The sequence below is a fragment of the Aspergillus tubingensis genome, assembly GCF_013340325.1.
Source record: "Aspergillus tubingensis WU-2223L DNA, scaffold_9, whole genome shotgun sequence".
Lineage (NCBI taxonomy): Eukaryota > Fungi > Ascomycota > Eurotiomycetes > Eurotiales > Aspergillaceae > Aspergillus > Aspergillus tubingensis.
The window spans coordinates 1730433-1749828 of record NW_023336283.1 but is presented as its reverse complement, the minus strand read 5'-3'; the positions used below and the strand labels follow the sequence as shown (position 1 = coordinate 1749828).

General features: G+C 50.3%; 5 protein-coding genes across 5 annotated transcripts; 3 read left to right on the top strand and 2 right to left on the bottom strand.

Annotated features, from left to right (window-relative positions):
• Positions 1–177: 177 nt before the first annotated feature.
• On the top strand, positions 178–1337 carry AtWU_08647 (60S ribosomal protein uL18; the record flags this gene model as incomplete). Its single annotated transcript, XM_035503755.1, has 3 exons — positions 178–180; positions 369–406; positions 476–1337. 3 exons carry the CDS (start codon positions 178–180, stop codon positions 1335–1337), a joined length of 903 nt encoding a protein of 300 aa, XP_035359648.1.
• Positions 1338–4437: 3100 nt separating this feature from the next.
• AtWU_08646 (putative cell wall biogenesis protein Mhp1) lies at positions 4438–8161 on the top strand (the record flags this gene model as incomplete). The annotated part of the gene is made up of 3 exons (XM_035503754.1): positions 4438–4489; positions 4555–7434; positions 7497–8161. The coding sequence occupies 3 exons, from the start codon at positions 4438–4440 to the stop codon at positions 8159–8161; spliced, it is 3597 nt and encodes a 1198-aa protein (XP_035359647.1).
• A 771-nt stretch (positions 8162–8932) lies between these two features.
• On the top strand, positions 8933–11255 carry AtWU_08645 (ATP-binding cassette long-chain fatty acid transporter PXA2; the record flags this gene model as incomplete). The annotated part of the gene is made up of 4 exons (XM_035503753.1): positions 8933–9442; positions 9508–10144; positions 10209–11106; positions 11180–11255. 4 exons carry the CDS (start codon positions 8933–8935, stop codon positions 11253–11255), a joined length of 2121 nt encoding a protein of 706 aa, XP_035359646.1.
• A 439-nt stretch (positions 11256–11694) lies between these two features.
• Positions 11695–14801, bottom strand: glpV (glycogen phosphorylase; the record flags this gene model as incomplete). Its single annotated transcript, XM_035503752.1, has 8 exons — positions 11695–12102; positions 12159–13924; positions 13978–14055; positions 14125–14228; positions 14279–14340; positions 14393–14428; positions 14493–14505; positions 14623–14801. The coding sequence occupies 8 exons, from the start codon at positions 14799–14801 to the stop codon at positions 11695–11697; spliced, it is 2646 nt and encodes an 881-aa protein (XP_035359645.1).
• A 2516-nt stretch (positions 14802–17317) lies between these two features.
• On the bottom strand, positions 17318–18709 carry gpaB (guanine nucleotide-binding protein subunit alpha gpaB; the record flags this gene model as incomplete). Its single annotated transcript, XM_035503751.1, has 6 exons — positions 17318–17417; positions 17471–17709; positions 17768–17897; positions 17958–18086; positions 18147–18492; positions 18583–18709. The coding sequence occupies 6 exons, from the start codon at positions 18707–18709 to the stop codon at positions 17318–17320; spliced, it is 1071 nt and encodes a 356-aa protein (XP_035359644.1).
• Between the last annotated feature and the right edge of the window lie 687 nt (positions 18710–19396).

Genomic DNA, 19396 nt, shown 5'->3' with positions numbered 1-19396 from the left:
GTAAGTGGTGGTACATACTTCGGTCCTTCAGCCCGCTCGTGGCCAACCGCAGTCTGGCGCCGGGATGCAGCCACGCTAAGCGAAGCCTTCCACAAAAGACATCCCACGAAATTTCCCATCTCTTCCTTTGCAGCCACCGTCGACAACCCCCGTCATCAACCAGCGGCAACCGTCAAAATGGTGAGTTTTGCTGTAATTTTCAAGTGACTGGGAACCGACTTCGTCGCAAATTCCCCCGTCGCCTGAACGAAAATTTCAGGTCATCCCACATGGGCGACCGCACTGTGGGATTGGAAACGGGTCTTTGCAAGATGCTTCGGACGGTCTTTCTCTGAAGCGCAAATTGCTGACTCGACTGTGTCTTGTAGCCTTTCCACAAGCTCGTCAAGAACAGCGCTTACTACAGGTAAGAAATTTACAAGACCCCTCATTTCGTCCAAAATTGTCATGGAACTAACAAATTTTCTCTGTACAGCCGCTACCAGACCAAGTACCGTCGTCGCCGTGAGGGTAAGACCGACTACTATGCCCGTAAGCGCTTGATCACCCAGGCCAAGAACAAGTACAACGCCCCCAAGTACCGCCTGGTCGTCCGCTTCACCAACCGCGACATCATCACCCAGATCGTCTACTCTGAGATCTCCGGTGACAAGGTCTTCGCCAGCGCCTACTCCCACGAGCTCAAGCGCTATGGCATCACCAACGGTCTGACCAACTGGGCTGCCGCCTACGCCACCGGTCTCCTCCTTGCCCGCCGTACCCTCAAGAAGCTCGGCCTGGATGAGCAGTTCCCCGGTGTCGAGGAGGCCGATGGTGAGTACACCCTCACCGAGGCCGCTGAGACCGACGAGGGCTCCCGCCGCCCCTTCAAGGCTTTCCTTGATGTCGGTCTTGCCCGTACCTCCACTGGTGCCCGTGTCTTCGGTGCCATGAAGGGTGCCTCCGACGGTGGTATCTTCGTTCCCCACTCCGAGAGCCGCTTCCCCGGTTTCGACATCGAGTCCGAGGAGCTCGACGCTGAGACTCTCCGCAACTACATCTTCGGTGGTCACGTTGCTGAGTACATGGAGGGTCTTGCCGACGACGATGAGGAGCGCTTCCGCTCCCAGTTCCACAAGTACCAGGAGGCTGGTGTTGAGGCTGGTGACATTGAGGAGCTCTACACTGAGGCCCACAAGGCCATCCGTGAGGACCCCTTCAAGAAGGACGAGGATGCTGGTGAGAAGAAGACCAAGGAGGAGTGGAAGGCCGAGAGCAAGAAGTTCCGCCCTGTCCGCCTCACCCGCGAGCAGCGCAAGGAGCGTGTTGAGCAGAAGATCCGTGAGCTTGCTGCTTAAATGTCGGACTTCTGAGGCCGATCGTGCTTGATGGTTTTTACCCCTCAAAAAAAGAAACTATGAGTGCGATAGTCAAAAAAGTTTGATAATTCTCTTTGAAATATAGGGGGATTAAGGTTCTTCTTGCCCACTACTTCTACTACTTTTTTTGTGATATCCAGTAGTCTTGATGAAATCTTCATGACCGGAGTTTATATGGCAGGGTTGAGTTTTTATGCGTTCGGAGCAATTAAGGAACGCGCACAATGGGATATTAATTGACCATCTACGAAATGCTCCGGTAAAATGGCAATGTAGACACTAGACACAACTTGTAGAAACCACAATAACGCCCGCTATACTAGTGTCACAGTGGACCATCATCATGAGCCCCCGCCATCCTTCAACCGTCTTAACATTCTCAGTCCAAGTGGATTAATCTATCGATGGATTGTTCGAAGACCCCTCTCGGATATGTGGGGGAACAAGCAGCAAAATTTCGGTAGATAGCCCAAAAGCATTGTGCAACCCTCAAGGAGCATCTTCCCGCTCTGGGTAACATGCATCGCGCACTAGTCCTCATTCGGACTAGCCCTGAAGCCCTAACTGCCATTCCTGTGCCGTCACTCTCGGAACATGTTGCTCTGTCCGGCCAATTGCTTCGAGATGATGAGGCTGGCTGGATAGTATACCTTCCTCGGAGAATGTAACCTGTCCCATTTGTTTGTTCTGATGGGGCCATGGAGAAAATTCTTCTGTCTGCATCGAACTAATGTTGTTTTTTTGACGCAGTCCATGACGAGTTGATATTCCTAAACGAATGCGGATGCTTCGGCATGGTTGTACGAAGACAATGCTTGCTACTGGTTACTTACTACTAGTAGTGGGTTAGTTAGGCACTTGTTGGTGGTTGATGGCAGACAACAACAGCGGCAACAACGACCCAACCCGAGTAGATCGGACGCTACTGTGTAGTACTACCAACTAAGTAGTAAGTATACTCTGAGTGTAGGCGGGTAGATATTCAGCCCCAGGCTTAATCTGATGAATGAGTGAATGACATGTCATTCCTTTAAGCGAGAGAAAAAAAAAACTGGCAGATGACATCATCCGACTTTCTACTTAAGCATATTCTGCGCAAAGATCATCCATGCTTTTCAGGCTGATCTGTGTAACACCGTATGACATTTCCATCCTTCTTTTTCAGTCCTCAAGCCTCATACGTCGGAGCTGATATTCCACTAAGGGCGTCGCCATTCAAAGTACGTACGTACTAACTAACTTGGCTACGTACTTTGAGCAGGGATGGCAAAAAAGAAAGGTGCACTTTGCTGGTTAGAGTGTATGATCAACATGTTCTCCTCTCGGGTTCCATAAAGTGGATCGCGTTAAGTTCAATGGATCAAGGCACCACGTACTATGGGAACATGGGTTATTATACTCTGTTATTCGGGTTGTTTAATTTGCCATCGGATTCGAGTCTTTGGATCTTCGGTTTGCTTTCTTTCAGATGGCTCGGAGAAATAAACTTACTATCTTGTGGTTATGTCCGCTGAGAGGGCCAGGTGTGATGATCATGATGGGCGTGTGGTGAGAACGCCACTCGAAAGGGAAACTGAAGAGCGGGACTTTGAGATACCAGTAGTGGGTAGATGCTGGTGCAAGTAGTAGAGGGTTAGTTAAGAAAGGAGATCGCTCGCGTGGCTTATCATTCGATCAGTTCTTGCTGTTGGACAGACATGAACTCATAACTAAACTATATTATTAACCAGAACAAGAGATCTAAGTAGTAGCTGTGGGATCGCAGTCGATCGGGTCAGGTGCTAAAAAGAGGAGTATCTAGAACCTATCACGTACACACACACATTATGTAGAGTAACCCAGGAAAGAGTAAACGAATGGCAAGATGAACGACGCACACGAAGATTACTTAGGTACTCCAGAATCTAATTACTCCATACACGGTACCCATAATTACTTTCTGGTAGTCTAAGTAGTGTCGGGCGCTGAATGCGACCATCAGCTCCAAACGAACGGTACTAGCCCGCCCAGGTTTAGGATTATCTGGAAATCGATGATTTGCGGGTTCGCGTACGCACTTGTAATTTCAGCACCGGTTGAGGGTGGGCTTGGCAGGGTGTCGTGTGAGTTTCTGTCTTCCAATTCTCCTCGGCAAACAAATCAGGCGGAATATGCGGAAAGAACGTGTGGAAAGTGGCAAGAAGACTCCCCCGTCAGTCCATTTTTGGGTAGTGGGAAAGGACAAAAAGGGTCATCATTCGATGCAGGTATCGGGTGAGGATATCATCAGTCGATACATTTGTATTTTTTTCTTAATCTTAAGTACTTCTGTAATGTGTGCAGGGTGCAGGACCAAGCGCAATGCTAAGCGTCGACAGGGGAGCCAAAGTACTTCTCCGTAGACGGAGGGGGAGAGGATATGTGTAAGAAACGGTCACAAGTACCCGTTTCTAATACCGTCTAGTAATTTCTCCGCAACGGACTCGAGTGTGTAATCGCCGAACTCCCCACTGGCGGGAATCATGCTATGCCCACTAGTCCCAGTTGAGCCACTTCCCTCCTCATCCCGATCGCCTTCAGTTCAACTGGTTTGCTTTGCCCGCAACCCTTTTCTTTCCCTTCTCTCCCTTTTTCTATTCTAGACCCTTTTCGAAAATACTAATTTTCCCTCTCCTCCTTGACATCCCCATCTTTCATTGCATTCCCCTTTCCCCCTCGTCATATCCTTCTCACCCCCCCCTATTGACGTCGCTCGTCTTACGTTCTTGTCCCCGTTACTCCGCTGTGTCACCATGTCCGCAGTACTTCGCCGCAGTACCATGATGGAATGTACCCACCGTCACCGTTCTTAATCATCCGCTGGCTGAAACTGTGATTTTTCATTCTCGTCGCGAGGCATAGTAGATCTGTCGGATTATTCTACTCTGGACTACTCGTGCAGCGATATAGCCTCCGAAATTCGATCTGCATCCACTATCGCGCCAACCGGGCTCAGCTTTCGCCTGAGGACCGCCGCTTTGCTGTTCACCAGCGAGCTGACGTCGTCTCTCTTACACCTGTTTATCTAGCATACTGTGATTGAATCGCATACGGACTCAAAATGGAAGGGATTGAGACTGTGGATGTCAGCTGGCTGCATCACTCGCAAAAAGGTAAGCCGGACGTCGCTCAATTGCTACTATGTCTTTTTGTGTACCTTTCCTAACTTGATCGCAAGACCATCTGTCGCGCTGTAAATCGGCATCATCAGTGGTTAGCGATAAGTCTGTCGCGGATCCAGATGTCACATATGCCCAAGAACGAAGTCTCGAAAAACCAAGCACTACCGATAATAACTCTTCAGCATCAGCCCCCCTCACTCCTACCATATCTAAGAGTTCGTCACAAGAAGATGGTGCGAAGGCCACGAAGGAGGTGAAAAATGAAGACAAGTCAGTGGAGGGAAAGCCTACTGGCACATCGCCAGCTACTCCGAAAACCGCGCCTAGGCCGGTCACCGGACGAAGGAACTCTTGGATATCGACCCTGAGCTCCAAGTTTTCCTCTGGTTCTACTCCACCGTCGCAGTCGAATGTGAAGGCACAGCAGAGCCCGAAGGCGACCTCTCCTGTTTCGAAAATGGACATGCACAATCCTTTCGGTGCGGCATATTCTCCAAAGGACAAGGAAGAAGAGAGGACGAATGAGAATAGCCCTTTCGCCTCAACATCTCCCAAAGGTCCTTCGTTCCTTCAGAGCGCCTTCCGGAAACTTTCGTCATCCGCATCTGGTGGTACTGGTAAAGCCGCTTCTACTGGTACGATCTGCCAACGTCGCGTAATGAACATCGATCCGGATCGAGATAGGTGCAAGATCCCGGATCTGAATCCTGCCAAATTGCGCCGTGTCGCTTTTTGTGTGGATGTGGAGATCGCTGGGATATCCTACCGAGATTCGGATGAAGACAGCCCACCAGCAAGTAGTAGGCGACGTCCTGTCCCAGAGGTTAACAACCAAAAGTCCAAACGATCGCATATCAAGTCGAAAGAGAAGGAGGAAGCTGCCGCGTTAAAGAATCCCCAGGCTGTGGTTTCTTCCAAGGACAAGAGTAGCCCAACAAACGGGGCGGATGGGAAGACTTCTGGATCAACAGACACACCGCCAGCTGAAGCGAATGCCAATGGCGAGACGAAAGAGCCAACACGAAAGCAGGAAAAGAAGAAGAGGTCAGAAGAAGAAAGACGTGAGCGGAGGGAAAGAAGACGCAGACAGGCAGAAGCAAATGGCTCCATACCCATGCAACTCACAGCCGACGGCCAGGAATATGGTTGCCGAACGCCTGCATCTAATACGAGCCGTACTAAGACACAGAGTCATCCAACGACAGATCCTGTGCGGATATATAGACGCTGTTGTCAACTGCGCGAGACACCTGTGCTCAAGCGTATAGTTGACGAGATCTCATCACCTTCCTCCACGTTAGCCGAGTCTCCAGGAACCGTGGCCGTGCTTGACCTCAGCGACTTCCCTATGACGGCCGAGGATATTGCTACTTTCTGCGATTGGCTCGCTGTTGTACCCGTTCGAAAGCTCATCATTGAAAGATGTGCTCTGACTGACGACTCGGTGCGATCTATTCTCGCTGCACTACTTTCAACTAGAACCGTGGAACAGATGATGCAGCGGCGTAGAAAGGGAAAGAAGGCAGAGGAGGTGACTTCGGAGAAAGAACAGCGGTTCAGCGTCGTTGAGAAGGTGTCGCTGAAAGATAACCCCAAAATCGGACCAGAAGGCTGGCGTCATATCTGCCTATTTGTCCACCTATCAAAATCCTTGAAGGCGATCGACTTGTCTGGCATTCCTCTTCCCAAGACACCCATTACTGTCAACTGCTCCAACAAAGGAGCCTCGCAAACCCAGAACGTCACCAACGTAGCGACTCTCTTCGCGACTTCGCTCGCACAACGCTTTGGCGGGGACCACTTGGAAGAATTGCTGCTGAGCGAATGCCGACCTACGACCGAAGATGTGAAGAAAATATGTGATGCAGCCACAACCCTTGGCTTGAGGAGACTTGGCTTTGCCAATAACGAGCTGAGCAGGGAAGGTCTGGAGCACATTGTTGATTATCTCAAGGCAGGGAAATGCGAGGGGCTAGATCTGGGTGGAAATCCCATCCAAGACCAGTTGGACTTGATCATATCTTCTTTCACGGGAGACCACCCGCTGTATGCTCTTAGCTTGGCTGACTGTTCACTTACGCCTTCTACCGTCTACCCCTTGTTCCAAGGATTGACAAAATTGCCGGACCTTCGTTTTGTTGATTTCTCCCACAATCCAGGTCTTTTCACTATGCAGCCCGATGCGCTAGCAACCTTCCGGCGTTTTCTTCCCAAAATGCCTGCTCTCAAACGCATCCATTTGGCCGACGTCAACTTGTCTCCTGACCAAACCATTGCTCTGGCCGAGGTCCTCCCCGAATGTCCCAGCTTATGCCACTTGAACATTCTCGAAAACCCAGCCATTACGGCATTGGCATCTGCGACGGATCCCGCCAATCAAGAAGAGGCATGTGCTGTGTATGCATCCTTGATGGCGGCAGTGCGTGTTTCCAGAACGATCATAGCCGTGGAGATAGAAGTCCCTACTGCCGAAAACAACGAGGTTGTGAAGGCTTTGGCTTCCCAGATAGTCGCCTACTCCCTCAAGAATCTGGAGCAAGGTGCCATTGCAGCAGAGTTTTCCGATCCAACAGATACACCCACGAGATCAGCCGTCCATGTTCCGGAGATTTTGCAGCATATCGTCGGCCACGGTACTGGAGATGAGGTGGAGGAAGTTGACGAGGCTGCACCTGATGAGGACTATGTCATTGGAGGGACCGGCGTCGTCAAAGCTCTCGGTGTTTGCCTCGGTAACGTGGATCGCCATGTGCCAGGAGACCAGTCCGGACCCCCAAGTGGCACAACTACACCCAGGCATAGGAAATCCAGGTCTTATGTCACTAAACGACCCCGTGACATGTCTAAGAACCTCTTGGAGTCTGCACGTAATATCCGGACGCGAATCCAGTCGGCCCTTGTTCGCGAAGATAAGGCCGGCAATGACACCAATTACCGTATGTTGCCTTTCTTACTCCCCCTTTTTAGGTGGTGATGCTAACTAGCTTTTCCACTGCAGGGCGTCTTCAATTCCTTGACTTCACCTTACAGCGCATGATCCAGCGATTTGAGGACGAATATCCTGAGACCCGCATCATACCCCAGTCCATCCCATCGTATGCGATCCAGGATACTAGCTCACAGGGTTCTAACGACGACGCATGGAACGGGCCCGTGTCTGAAAACACCCAGCTGAATGGCACCTGCGCTGATGCCGAGGCCGTGGCAGATGACGAGGAGGAGCAATATGCCGTCCGACTATCGCGGTCAAGCTCGATTACGTCGCTTCATTCACGCGCAATGACCTCCGAGGAAGGCCATGTTCACCGTCTCGGGCAGAACATTCGGCGCGATTTCCTCCGGCCTTCGTTCGATCAGGCTGACGATGATATGTCGGCATTCTCATTCGAAGAGTCCCATATGGCCGCTTTGCGTGATAAACTTGATCGTCTGCAGGAGGAACAAACCCACACACCTTTTGAGAGTGTGGATGCGGACAAAGCGCTGGGAGATCTGGGCAACACAGTGGAGGAGTTATGGGCCGCTCGTAAGAACGATGCGGAAACCTTTGAGAAGTTCCGGCAAAGCCAAATCGCTGCGCAATTCAACAGTGGCAAAAGGACATCGTCTAGCAGGAGCCATGGGAACGAAGATACCGAATCAGATCAGCAGGCTTCTCTCTGAGTTGGAACCTGGGTTGACTGGGTTAATCATAGCCGATTTCTGGCTTTTGTTCATACCCACAGGTGCTTCTTCCCTCGTCTAGCTGGCGATGAGGCTACTATTTCTGTATGGACGGATGACTGGGATCTCTGCCGGCAGAGGATGGCCCTAGTTTGTATATAGGTCACCGACAAGCGTGACATTATTATCTGTATTCTAATCTACTTCGCACATGCGATGTGTATCTGCGGTGGCAATCTCCTTTCGTTTTTACCTATTGTTTGTTGTTCTTTTTCATAACGGAAGGGGGGAAATCTAGGCTAAGGGTGGGTAAAGGCGTTGGTGCTGAAGGTGCATGGGGGAATCCGAGGCATATAGGAAGTTGAGTACTACAAGAGGTGTTGAGGGTAGGGTTTTGATGTTGTTAATATCTATGCGTTGTGATATTAGCGATGGTGGACGAGTTAATCAATAGTCAATAGTTGAGTGGAATGTAAACAGTTCCCCGCTTAGATAAGGCGGACATCCTCGGCAGGCCCCGAGAATCCGGGGAGGGAAGGAGCCCCCGGGCCTATTCACATGTCAAGCCCCCATCCATCATCCTTCAATCGTCATCCCCTCGCTCTTCTCCCCCATCATATCTCCCTCCCTCCCTCCCTCCCTCCCTCCCTCTCTTCATCCTCATTCTCCTTCTCGTCCCTCTTCATCTCCCTCCTTTCCATTTGTCCTCACCGGTCATGTTAGCCGTCATCGACTTCGGCTAACTACACTTCCGGGGTTCACGTCGCAACTATGGCTGCGCAATCCAAGTTATTTCCGCCCGAGCGGTCTATCCGACACCTCTTCTCCCGCCTGGCTGCCACCTACCTCCGTCATCGTAAACAAATCTCCCGTACTGTGTATTTAGCTCTCTTCGCCGCTCTCGTGAAACGCGTCCATAATGCCATCTCCGAGCAAAAGGCCGCCTCCCACCACCAGGAAGAACTGCGCCGACGCCCTGGAACCAGTAGTCTTGGCGAAGGCGGCGATCGTCCGCGCAAAAAGGTCGAAGTCAACCGGGAGTTCTTTCGCAATCTGCTTCGTCTGTTGAAGATCGTGATCCCCGGTTGGCGGAGCAAAGAGTTACGGCTTCTGTTTGGCCACAGTGTCTTCCTGGTGCTGCGGACACTGCTGAGTCTGTATGTAGCCGAGCTGGATGGCCGGCTGGTTAGCAATCTGGTGAGAGGGAGAGGCAAGGACTTCTTGCTGGGGCTAGTGTGGTGGATGATAGTGGCAGTTCCTGCGACATTCACGAACTCCATGGTAAGTGGCTTCATATTCACAGAAGAGAAAGGTTCAGAAGCTAAGTCCCTTCTGTGTTGCGGTAGCTATCTTATCACCAATGCAAACTCGCTCTCTCTTACCGCAAACGCCTGACAGACTACATCCATGACAAATATTTGTCGAACATGACGTTCTATGCCATATCCGCTTTGGACGATCGGGTCAAGAACCCCGACCAGCTCATCACAGTAGATGTTTCAAGGTTCTCCGACAGCCTGGCAGAGCTGTACTCCAACCTGGCAAAACCGATTCTCGACATGGCCATCTACAACTACTCTCTTTCCAAGAGTGTGGGCGGAGAAGGCCTGTTTATTATGAGCCTCTTGGTGCAATTATCCGCCAATGTTATGCGAGCCTTGACGCCACCATTCGGCAAATATGTGGCCGACGAAGCACGTCTGGAAGGCGAGTTCCGGTTCCTGCACTCGCGTTTGATCGACTACAGCGAAGAGGTGGCTCTCTACCACGGCCACGAGGCAGAAAAGGACACCTTGGATAAGGGCTACTTCACTTTAATTAAACACGTGAACCGCATTCTTCGCAGACGCTTATACCACGGATTCATGGAGGATTTCGTTATCAAGTACTTCTGGGGTGCCTTGGGATTGATCCTCTGCAGTATCCCTGTCTTCTTCCGCATTCCCGGCCAAGTCACTCAAACTATGGGCGACCGTACCGAGAGTAAGCATTTGCACCCAGTCTAGAAACCTATACATCAGCACGGTGACTGACATGCATCAAACAGGCTTCGTTACCAATCGAAGAATGCTGCTTTCTTCCTCAGACGCTTTTGGGCGTCTAATGTTCTCCTACAAAGAAATCTCCGAACTAGCTGGTCACACAGCCCGTGTCTCTTCGTTGCTAGAGGTTATGGACGACCTCTTAGCCGGCCGATTTGAGAAGAAGCTTGTGTCCTCTGCCTCCACAGAAGAAAACTCCGCCATCTTATCTGGTCGCGGAGTCGTCGAGGAAAGTGATTCAATTGAATTTACTGACGTCCCCATTGTTTCACCAAACGGCGATGTTCTCGTCCGCAAATTGTCCTTCACCGTGCACCCTGGCGACCACCTTCTGATTGTTGGACCAAACGGATGCGGCAAGTCCTCCCTGTTTCGAATTCTCGGTGGCCTGTGGCCTGTCTACGGAGGCCAAGTCAAGAAGCCCCGATTTGACGACATCTTCTACATCCCTCAGCGCCCGTATCTTTCGCGAGGTACGCTCCGCCAACAAGTTATCTACCCAGACGGTGTCCGCGAAATGCGCGCCAAGGGAATTACCGACGATGATCTCTACGAGATCCTCTCAGTCGTGGAGATCGCTTCTGTTGTTGATCGCCCTGGAGGTTGGGACGCCGAGGAAGAATGGCGCGACGTCCTATCCGGTGGTCTGCAACAACGGATAGCCATGGCCAGACTATTCTATCATCGGCCAAAGTTCGCCATTTTGGACGAGTGCACCTCCTCGGTTACTTTGGAGATTGAACGTGTCATGTACGAAACAGCCAAGAAGCTAGGTACTACGCTGATGACTGTGTCCCACCGACGGAGTCTTTGGAAATATCACAAGAAGATTCTGCAGTTTGATGGGCAAGGAAGCTACATCTTTACTGGTCTGGACTGGGAAAGGAGACTAAAGTTGGAAGAGTAAGTTGCTTCGCTCCGAGTTCTTTTGGTGGCTGCATCATGGGAGATGAGCTAACACAGCGCTTTATTACAGTGAGAAGGAGGAGCTGGACCTCCAACTTCGCATGGTGCCAGAGTTGCAGAGGCGCATGGCTGAATTGAGCGCGTAGGGCCGTGATTCGTTCACGTGTTCATTTACCTGAAGGGATATAGAGTATATATGGGGTTTATAGTTGTTGTCGCTGTGTCACTTGCCGTGCAATGGTTGCGTTATGGTATGTGTAGCGCGTTTGGGGCAACTTACACATTCATGATTAATGTAGAAGACATATGGAACTTTGTAAGAACAGTTAGTTGCATAGAATATAGCTGTTTGATAATTGCTGATCCAAACAATGAGTTACTGCCGAGTGAGTGAATGGCTCCGTCATAAGCATCTCTCTCCTGTTCATCAGGCGGCGTTACGAGTGTAGGATCCATGTAATACTAGAAGTTTAACCCAACTCGCCAAGAGGAAAGAAAAGCGGAAGAATAGAGCGGGTGACAAAACGACAAACCGAAAGGAAGGACCAGATGATGCAGGAGTCCAACTTCAACAATAGCCACTTTCTAATTCTCCACCTCGAGGGGCTCTACATTCCAAATGCTTTCGGCGTACTCATTGATCACGCGGTCGGTCGAAAAGAAACCCATGCGGGCAACACTGGTGATGGACTTGGCTAACCACTCTTCGCGGTTCTGGAACGACTCATCAACCAAGTCCTGCGTGGTAATATACGAATTGAAGTCGTCAGACACTAGGTAGTAATCTCCGTGCTCAACAATGGAGGCGATGAGTGCGGAGAAGTTGTTGACATCACCGAACATGCCGCCACGAATTGCATCGAAGACTTTAGCCAAGTGAGGATCAAGCTGGAAATCGCCGTAGAGGTGTCGGTGGCGAAGCTCTTCCACATCTTCTGCTAGATTTCCAAAGAGGAATATGTTCTGCTCCCCAATTTCTCTGGTAATCTCGATCTATACAGGAGCAATCGTCAGTGCTAGCATCGCAGATGGGATACGGGGCTTCATACGTTAGCACCGTCGCAAGTTCCAATGATCAAGCCACCGTTCATGACGAATTTCATGTTACTAGTACCGCTGCCCTCCGTACCAGCGGTAGAGATATGCTCGCTGATATCAGACGCTGGACAGATAATTTCGGCCTTACTGACGTTGTAGTCCTCGACAAAGATCACCTTCAAAAGATCACCAACTTCAGGGTCATTGTTTACCACGGAGGCAACTTTGTTAATCAGGTGAATAACAGTCTTTGCCATCCAGTAGCCCGGGGCTGCTTTGCCTCCAAAGACGGACACGCGCGGCAGTGCCTTCTTTTTCTCTTCCGCAGACATTGACTTGATCCTCAAGTATCGGTGGATGACACCGAAGATGTTAAGCTGCTGCCGCTTGTACTCATGGATACGCTTGACTTGAATATCAAACAAAGCCTGTGGATTTACACTGTAACCGGTGGTCTCTTTGATGTGTTTAGCGAGACGAATCTTGTTCGCGGTCTTAATCTCGGCCCATTCACGTTGGAATGCCTTGTCATCGACGAAAGCCTCGAGCCGGTCTAAAAGTGTCAAATCAGTCAAGAATTGATATCCTCCGAGCCTGGAAGCGATTAGATCAGACAAACGTGGGTTTGCCTGGTGTAGCCAACGACGTGGAGTAACTCCATTGGTGACATTGGTGAACTTGTCCGGGCCGTATATTGTCACGAAATCTTTGAAAAGGGTGGTCCGCAATAGATCTGAGTGTAGTTCTGCGACCCCATTGACTTTATGGGAGCCAATAATCGCGATGTAAGCCATCCTCACCATCTTCGGGTGGGACTCTTCAATAATCGACACCCGGGACAGTAAGTCTCTATCTTGCGGAAAGTTCTTCTCGACATGCTGGAGGAAATATAAGTTGATGTCGAAAATGATCTGCATGTGCCGTGGTAGCAGGTTTTGCACCAACGGGACAGACCACTTCTCCAGGGCCTCTGGCAAAACCGTGTGATTCGTGTATCCGAAGGTCTTTGTCACGATAGCCCATGCTTCGTCCCACTCCAGACCTTCCTTATCAATCAAGATGCGCTGAAGTTCGACTATAGCCAAGGTTGGGTGAGTGTCATTCAATTGAATGGCAACCTGATCGGGAAACTCGCTCCAAGCTCTCTTGGTCTTCTTGAATCTCCGGACAATGTCGAACAGAGAGGCAGCACACCAGAAGTACTGTTGTTTAAGTCTTAGCTCCTTACCCCTGTCGAGGTTGTCATTCGGATAGAGCACCGCAGAGATTGTCTCCGCACGTTGTTGCTCTGCGACAGCACTTTCGTAATCGCCAGCGTTGAATTTCTGGAAGTTGAATTCTCCGCTGGACGCCTTGCAAGACCACAGCCGAAGATTGTTCGTGGTCCGTGTGCCATAGCCCGGGACAGGAACATCGTATGCTACTGCTTGCACAGTTTCGCCATCTTGCCAGGAGTGGATGGTTTTACCATTCTCATCCTGGTATTTTCTCACCCAGCCATAAAACTGAATATCGACAGTGATTTCATGCCGAGGGAACTCCCATGGGTTGAAGTCAAGCCAGTAGTCGGGGACTTCCATCTGATACCCGTCTACAATTTCCTGCTTGAAAATACCATAACGGTAGCGTAGACCGTAGCCCCAGGCTGGATAGTTCAATGTCGCCAGACTGTCGAGTAGGCACGCAGCCAAGCGTCCAAGACCTCCATTTCCCAGTGCAGCATCATGCTCCTGGCTAATGACATCTTCGACTCGGAAGCCAAGGTCCTTCAGACCCTCTTATCTCATAGGATTAGTAGGATGCATTGGGCATTTGTTCCAGGATTCCTACCTCTTGCAACGTCCTTCAAGCCGACATTGAGCATGGCATTATCCAGAGCTCGGCCCATTAGAAATTCGAGAGAAAGATCTGGCAAGGGTTGTTAGTGTTGTCACAGGTAAGTGAATGATAGTCTAAGTAGTTTAAGGATCCGCTCACAATACACTCGCTTCTGGTCGGCAGAAGCTTGTCGCTGTTGCGTCTTATTCCATTCGATGATCAAGCGATCTCGAAAGGCTAGGGCGGTTCCAGAGTATGCGGCCCTAATACGTCAGCGGTTGGTTCCCTGATGCTGTCCAGCGGGTCAAAATACAATTCGTCACAGTTGTACAAGGAGCGAGCCAAAGTAGTTTCGATGTGCCGGACCAGCTCATCCTATTCACATCATTAGTGAAATGCTCGACGCTGTATGTACTATCCAACTTACTTCGAACTCTTCTTTGTTGGCAAATCCATTGACGGACTATGACAAAAGCAGGCTTAGCAAAACGATCTCAGATCTCAAAGCGCGTCATCAATTATCCTACGTGCTTCCGCCATCTAGGATACAATACAGGTCAGCGATACTCCAATGACGGGTTTTCATATGAAACAAGCTTGCAACTATGGAGAGTGACGGCTATAATGACAAAGAGTTGGATCAGGATCAATACTCACGCCTCCCTAAGATGCTCCGGAATACTAGCTTCGACACTTTTGATCTCTGCAGGTCCGAAGCCAGTGAAGGTACGTCTGTGCTTTGGACGGCTAAAGCCGGGACCAATGGGTCCCTGAAGCTCAGACACTGGAGCTCCAACCGAAGGCTTTCTTTCACGACGAGGCTGTTCCGAGGACATTGTAGCTGAACAAGCGTTGAAGTGGCGGAAACACTAGCTAGTTCAAGAAGTCTATGGCGGATAGGTCAATAGACTAGCCCAGGATTTGAGTATAAGGCATTCAATAACAAAGAAGCCTGAGCTAAGGAAGCGCCTCGAATACTATAGTGGAATAAGGCGAAAGAATAAAAAGGGGGGGAAGAGAAAGATTTGGGAGGGAGGAGGAGAAGACAAAGAAAGAAGAAGGAAGGAAGAGGGAGGGGGGTGGGAGCGAGGTACTGTAAGTAGTACCACGGACTGACTATACTTCACTATAGTAAGAATAGAAAGTAGCAGACGTTCACTTCCCCCTCCCTCCCTTTCTCTCCATCGACCGCGTGACAAGGGTGTCTAAATCGCAATGCTGGGATCAAATCAGGGCATGCGAGACAACCGGGAGGGGTAATATCGAAGTCTGGGATGGCAGTTGACGATAGATGGAGGAGGATCGAACAGGAATCCGGAATGGATGATCATACGTTTGGCCCCCGGGTTCTCATGCAATGTCGTGCGAGGATAAGTGTCTAGGCTTTCATGGAACTTTCAACTAGCTCAATTCGCAAATTGAGCAGCGTAACTGGGCAACGCCCCAAGCTGCCGTGTAGCTCCTTGAATGCTGGACGAGCATTGGATGATGAAGGAGGATGCGTGTGTGTTGACTGACGGATTGTCCGGAACTGGGCCTGAACTCAATCGAAGTCACGACGTTTCCTTGGATTGAGGGGTTTTAGGGGACAGAAACGAGACAAGACAACATGAATTAATTCATCACTGCTCCACCACCACCATCTCATCCGTCTGACAGTCGCCGTCTGGCCTGACCGGAGCTGCCGCTATGACGCATGGTGATTGAGGGGGGAAAGTAGTAGTAACTAAGTAGTGGAGTGGATAGAGGAAGGATTGACTCTGGACTTGGGGGACGGTGTATTGATACCGTATAGTAAGTAGTAGTCCTGTCTTGTCTTGTCTCTGAATACTTACTCCTTTCAACTACTTCCATTAATACCAACAGTTGCTACTTACTTTCTTGATCGCCAGAACTACTAACTGCTACAGGTCTGGTCTCTACGACATCAACCACATGTATTGATGCATGCAATACAATGTACTATTTCTGTTCTTCTCTTTACTTTTCCCTCTTTTGACTGCATCTTCCTTTCTACAGCTCTTTGTGTAATAAATCTACAACTAACCAACCGCCCGCAGCTCAGTCCTCCGGGTCCAGTCCATCTCCGGCCTCATCCCCACCCCCGCACTGCAACCTTCCTGTCCGATCGGCGGGTCATCAACGTTCTCCCCCGTCCATCATATCATTCGAGCGCTAGGATCGACGGTCTGAGCTCGAGGAACTCCGCGCGAGCCATGGGCGTTTCCCCATGACCTTTGCACGGTGCAAGCCCTCTCCAATGTCTTGACTGGTTCCCGTGAACTAGCGGAAGAAACCAACATGAAGCGGCGCTCGGAACTTCCCATACCTACATGCCCAGTCGACCTCGCTGCGAATTGCCTTGTCACACTCTCAACCACCAGCTGAGACGGTGATGATGTCTGGAGGCACTGCCACAGCTGGCCTTGGCCTAGATATGCTCGCTTTTTGGGCGGGCAAGGGAACGTCGAAAGAAGTAACATCGACTTCAAGACAGTAAGCAGCACGCGTTACAGCATCATCTGATGGGAGCCGCTCCGTTTGCAATGGGCAGCATCACTGCACAAAGGGCACGGTGACATTTCATGGGTAAGAGATCGATTGCATGCATAGGATCGCTACAACAAGCTGCGTGGTATAGACGGGACGATAGAAAATCAACAGCAACGAGTAAAACAGAATGCTGGGTAATAGCATAGAAAATTAGAGAAGTATGTAAAGAGAGATCGCCATTAGATGCAGAGTCAAGTCATGGGAAAAGAAAAGAAAAGGGTTATAGGAAATTCCGGGGGGCATGAAACAGGATATCAAAAGGCTTTGCGCAGTCCACGTGCAAAGAATGTAATGCCAAGGCCTGTAGCTCGCTCTTCCTGTTATTGAAGACATTGAGCGCTTTGATTGAAGATCAGCCCCAGGAGTTGGACGTGGTCTGTTATGGCCGATGCAGATAGAAAAGCCCCAAGAAACATATCATCCTGAAATGATCACAAATGAGAAGGAAAAATTGACACCATGCCACAAATTCCAATGACCATGAACCAACCCAGCGCCAGGCACATTGAACTGTGAGGTCAACTTAGCACCGTAACGCCGATGCCTACCGACTGAACACAATATGATGAACAAACGAACAAAGTAAATCGAAAGATAACGAACGCCAAAGCTGCAAACAGGGTGCAAACCAGAAGCATCAAAGCTTCAGAGAGAAATGAGGTTCATCAGTAAAACCGGGCCGGAAGACTGACTAGTGAGAGGGCAGATAGGACGGCCTCTACTCAACGTAGGTAATCGCCAAAGTGGAGAATCTCGGTAACATAAACCGGGTCTAGTTGCTCTTCTAACGATAGCTGCCTCACAGAATACCCGAATCCTTAAGGGCATTTTGCAGGATTGTTTCCTTTACAGCGGCGAATACCAGACGGATATTCGTCGTGTCGGTGGCCTGAGTCAGACTTGAGGGCGAATTAGTGAGTACACAGCACGAACGACTTTGATCAGAACTTACTGAGGGTAGAGATTCAGATGCGCTCTGTTGACTTGATTGAATCTCCAAAGAAGGTATTTGGCCGCCCGATTCACGTCATTGCCACCTGAATAGTCCGGAAAGTAATGGTTCAATGGAGACCGAGGAAGCTTTTGTTTGAAAAGATCGACCTTGTTTAGGAAAAGAATTATGCTCGTTCGCATGAACCATCGAGAATTGACCACGGAATCGAACAGGACTAAGCTTTCCATCATGCGATTCTGAAAACCAGATCAGCAGGGGCGCATGGGCAGGGTGATGAAGCGCTCCGAGACATACCTGGTTGCTCTCCTCCAGTAATACTTGGTCATACTCACTCAACGCTACGCAGAAGATGATGGATGTTACATTTTCAAAACAATGAATCCACTTCTTCCGCTCGCTCCGCTGGCCGCCAACATCGAACATACTATGTGACAAGTCAGTAAATTGTCGATGAAACAACCTTCAAGGAGAGGACAGGTCATACTGTATGCTAAGCTGGCCCATGGTAAATCGCGTCTCATATATACCTGTCGTTTTTGTTCGCGCGCGGAGTACATCATTTACGTTGGGTATGTAATCTGGGGAAGCTATCCGCTTAGCTTCATCAAAGAAACTAGAAGGACTCGGTCAGCGGCTGTGCTTGTGGTATAACTCGATTGACGCAAGCACTTACTATGGCGCAGAATCCATCAGATAGAATTCGTTCTGATGCTCCAGCACATTGGAAGTACAAGGGTCATTCCAGAGATACGTGATCGCATCACCGACCCGAGAATCCAGGGGTATATTTGGATCAGGGTCAATGTTATAATCGGAAAGGAATTGGATGTAGTCGCGGACTTTTTGACTTGAAGGTTCTAGCGAGAACTGGTGGTAGGCTGCTATGAGAGATTTGGTGCAATCGAGGAGGTTCTTGTAGACCGTTAGGCGATATAAGGCCAGCTCTTCAACTGTGTACCCATTCTGGTGGATGATCTTCATTTGCTTGACGATGGTCGACTTGCCGCTTTCTCCGGAACCTACCATCACACACGAGATCACGGTTAGCAAGAGTTGCGCTTGAAACAGCATCGGCCTCCGTATAGCGGGATGAGGAGAATGCAACTAACCAAGCAATAGGATCTTGCACTCTCGCCGTAGTCGCCTAGAGTCCTCTTCTAGTTTTCGGTCGATTGCTTGGCTCCTCCGCTTCGACTCCGCATCTCCTGTCGCCTCCGTACTCACACACGAACCCATGTTCTCGGTATGATTCCCAGACAGCGAAAAGCTAACCCATTAGCTGCCTGCGGAAGGATACGGCATCAACCTGTCAGGACGCTGAGACCCGACGCCGACGGGAGAGGCGAATACCCAGACGAGTGGCAGCTCCAACGACCCAAACAGACAGATGTGATTGTGGACGGAAGGTTATGAGCGGCGCAATGGGGAGGATATCGCTGTAGCGATCGGAACGGGGAGAGCAAGAGAGACGGTGGTATATGCGATCGACAATGGAGTTCGATCAGGGATCGAGGCTTGCGCGCGTAGTGGCCGAGGGCAGAGCCACAACAGACGGCTCGAGGTCGAAACGGGGAAGGCCGGAGCGACGACAACTGCAAGCTCCCGGGGGGGGCGGAGGTGTTGGCTCGTGACGCAGGAGGTGGAAAGGAAGCAGGGGAGACAGCGAAGCAACGAAAAGACGCCGAGCCCAAGCGCGGAGTAGGATGGTTCTGCTGGAGGTTTGATCGAGAGGGTGAGGGGTGTCAAGAGAACCAACTGCGGAGCAGGAAAGCGAGCGAGAATGACGACCTGACGCTAAAAAGGGTAGTTAAAGTCGATCGGGGGGGGATGATGTGGGAGAGTGGATGAGAGCGCGGATCTCGAGTGTGAGATAATGTAAGCAATGGGGATCAGTCGTCGGTCGGGTCGATCAATCAGGCGGGT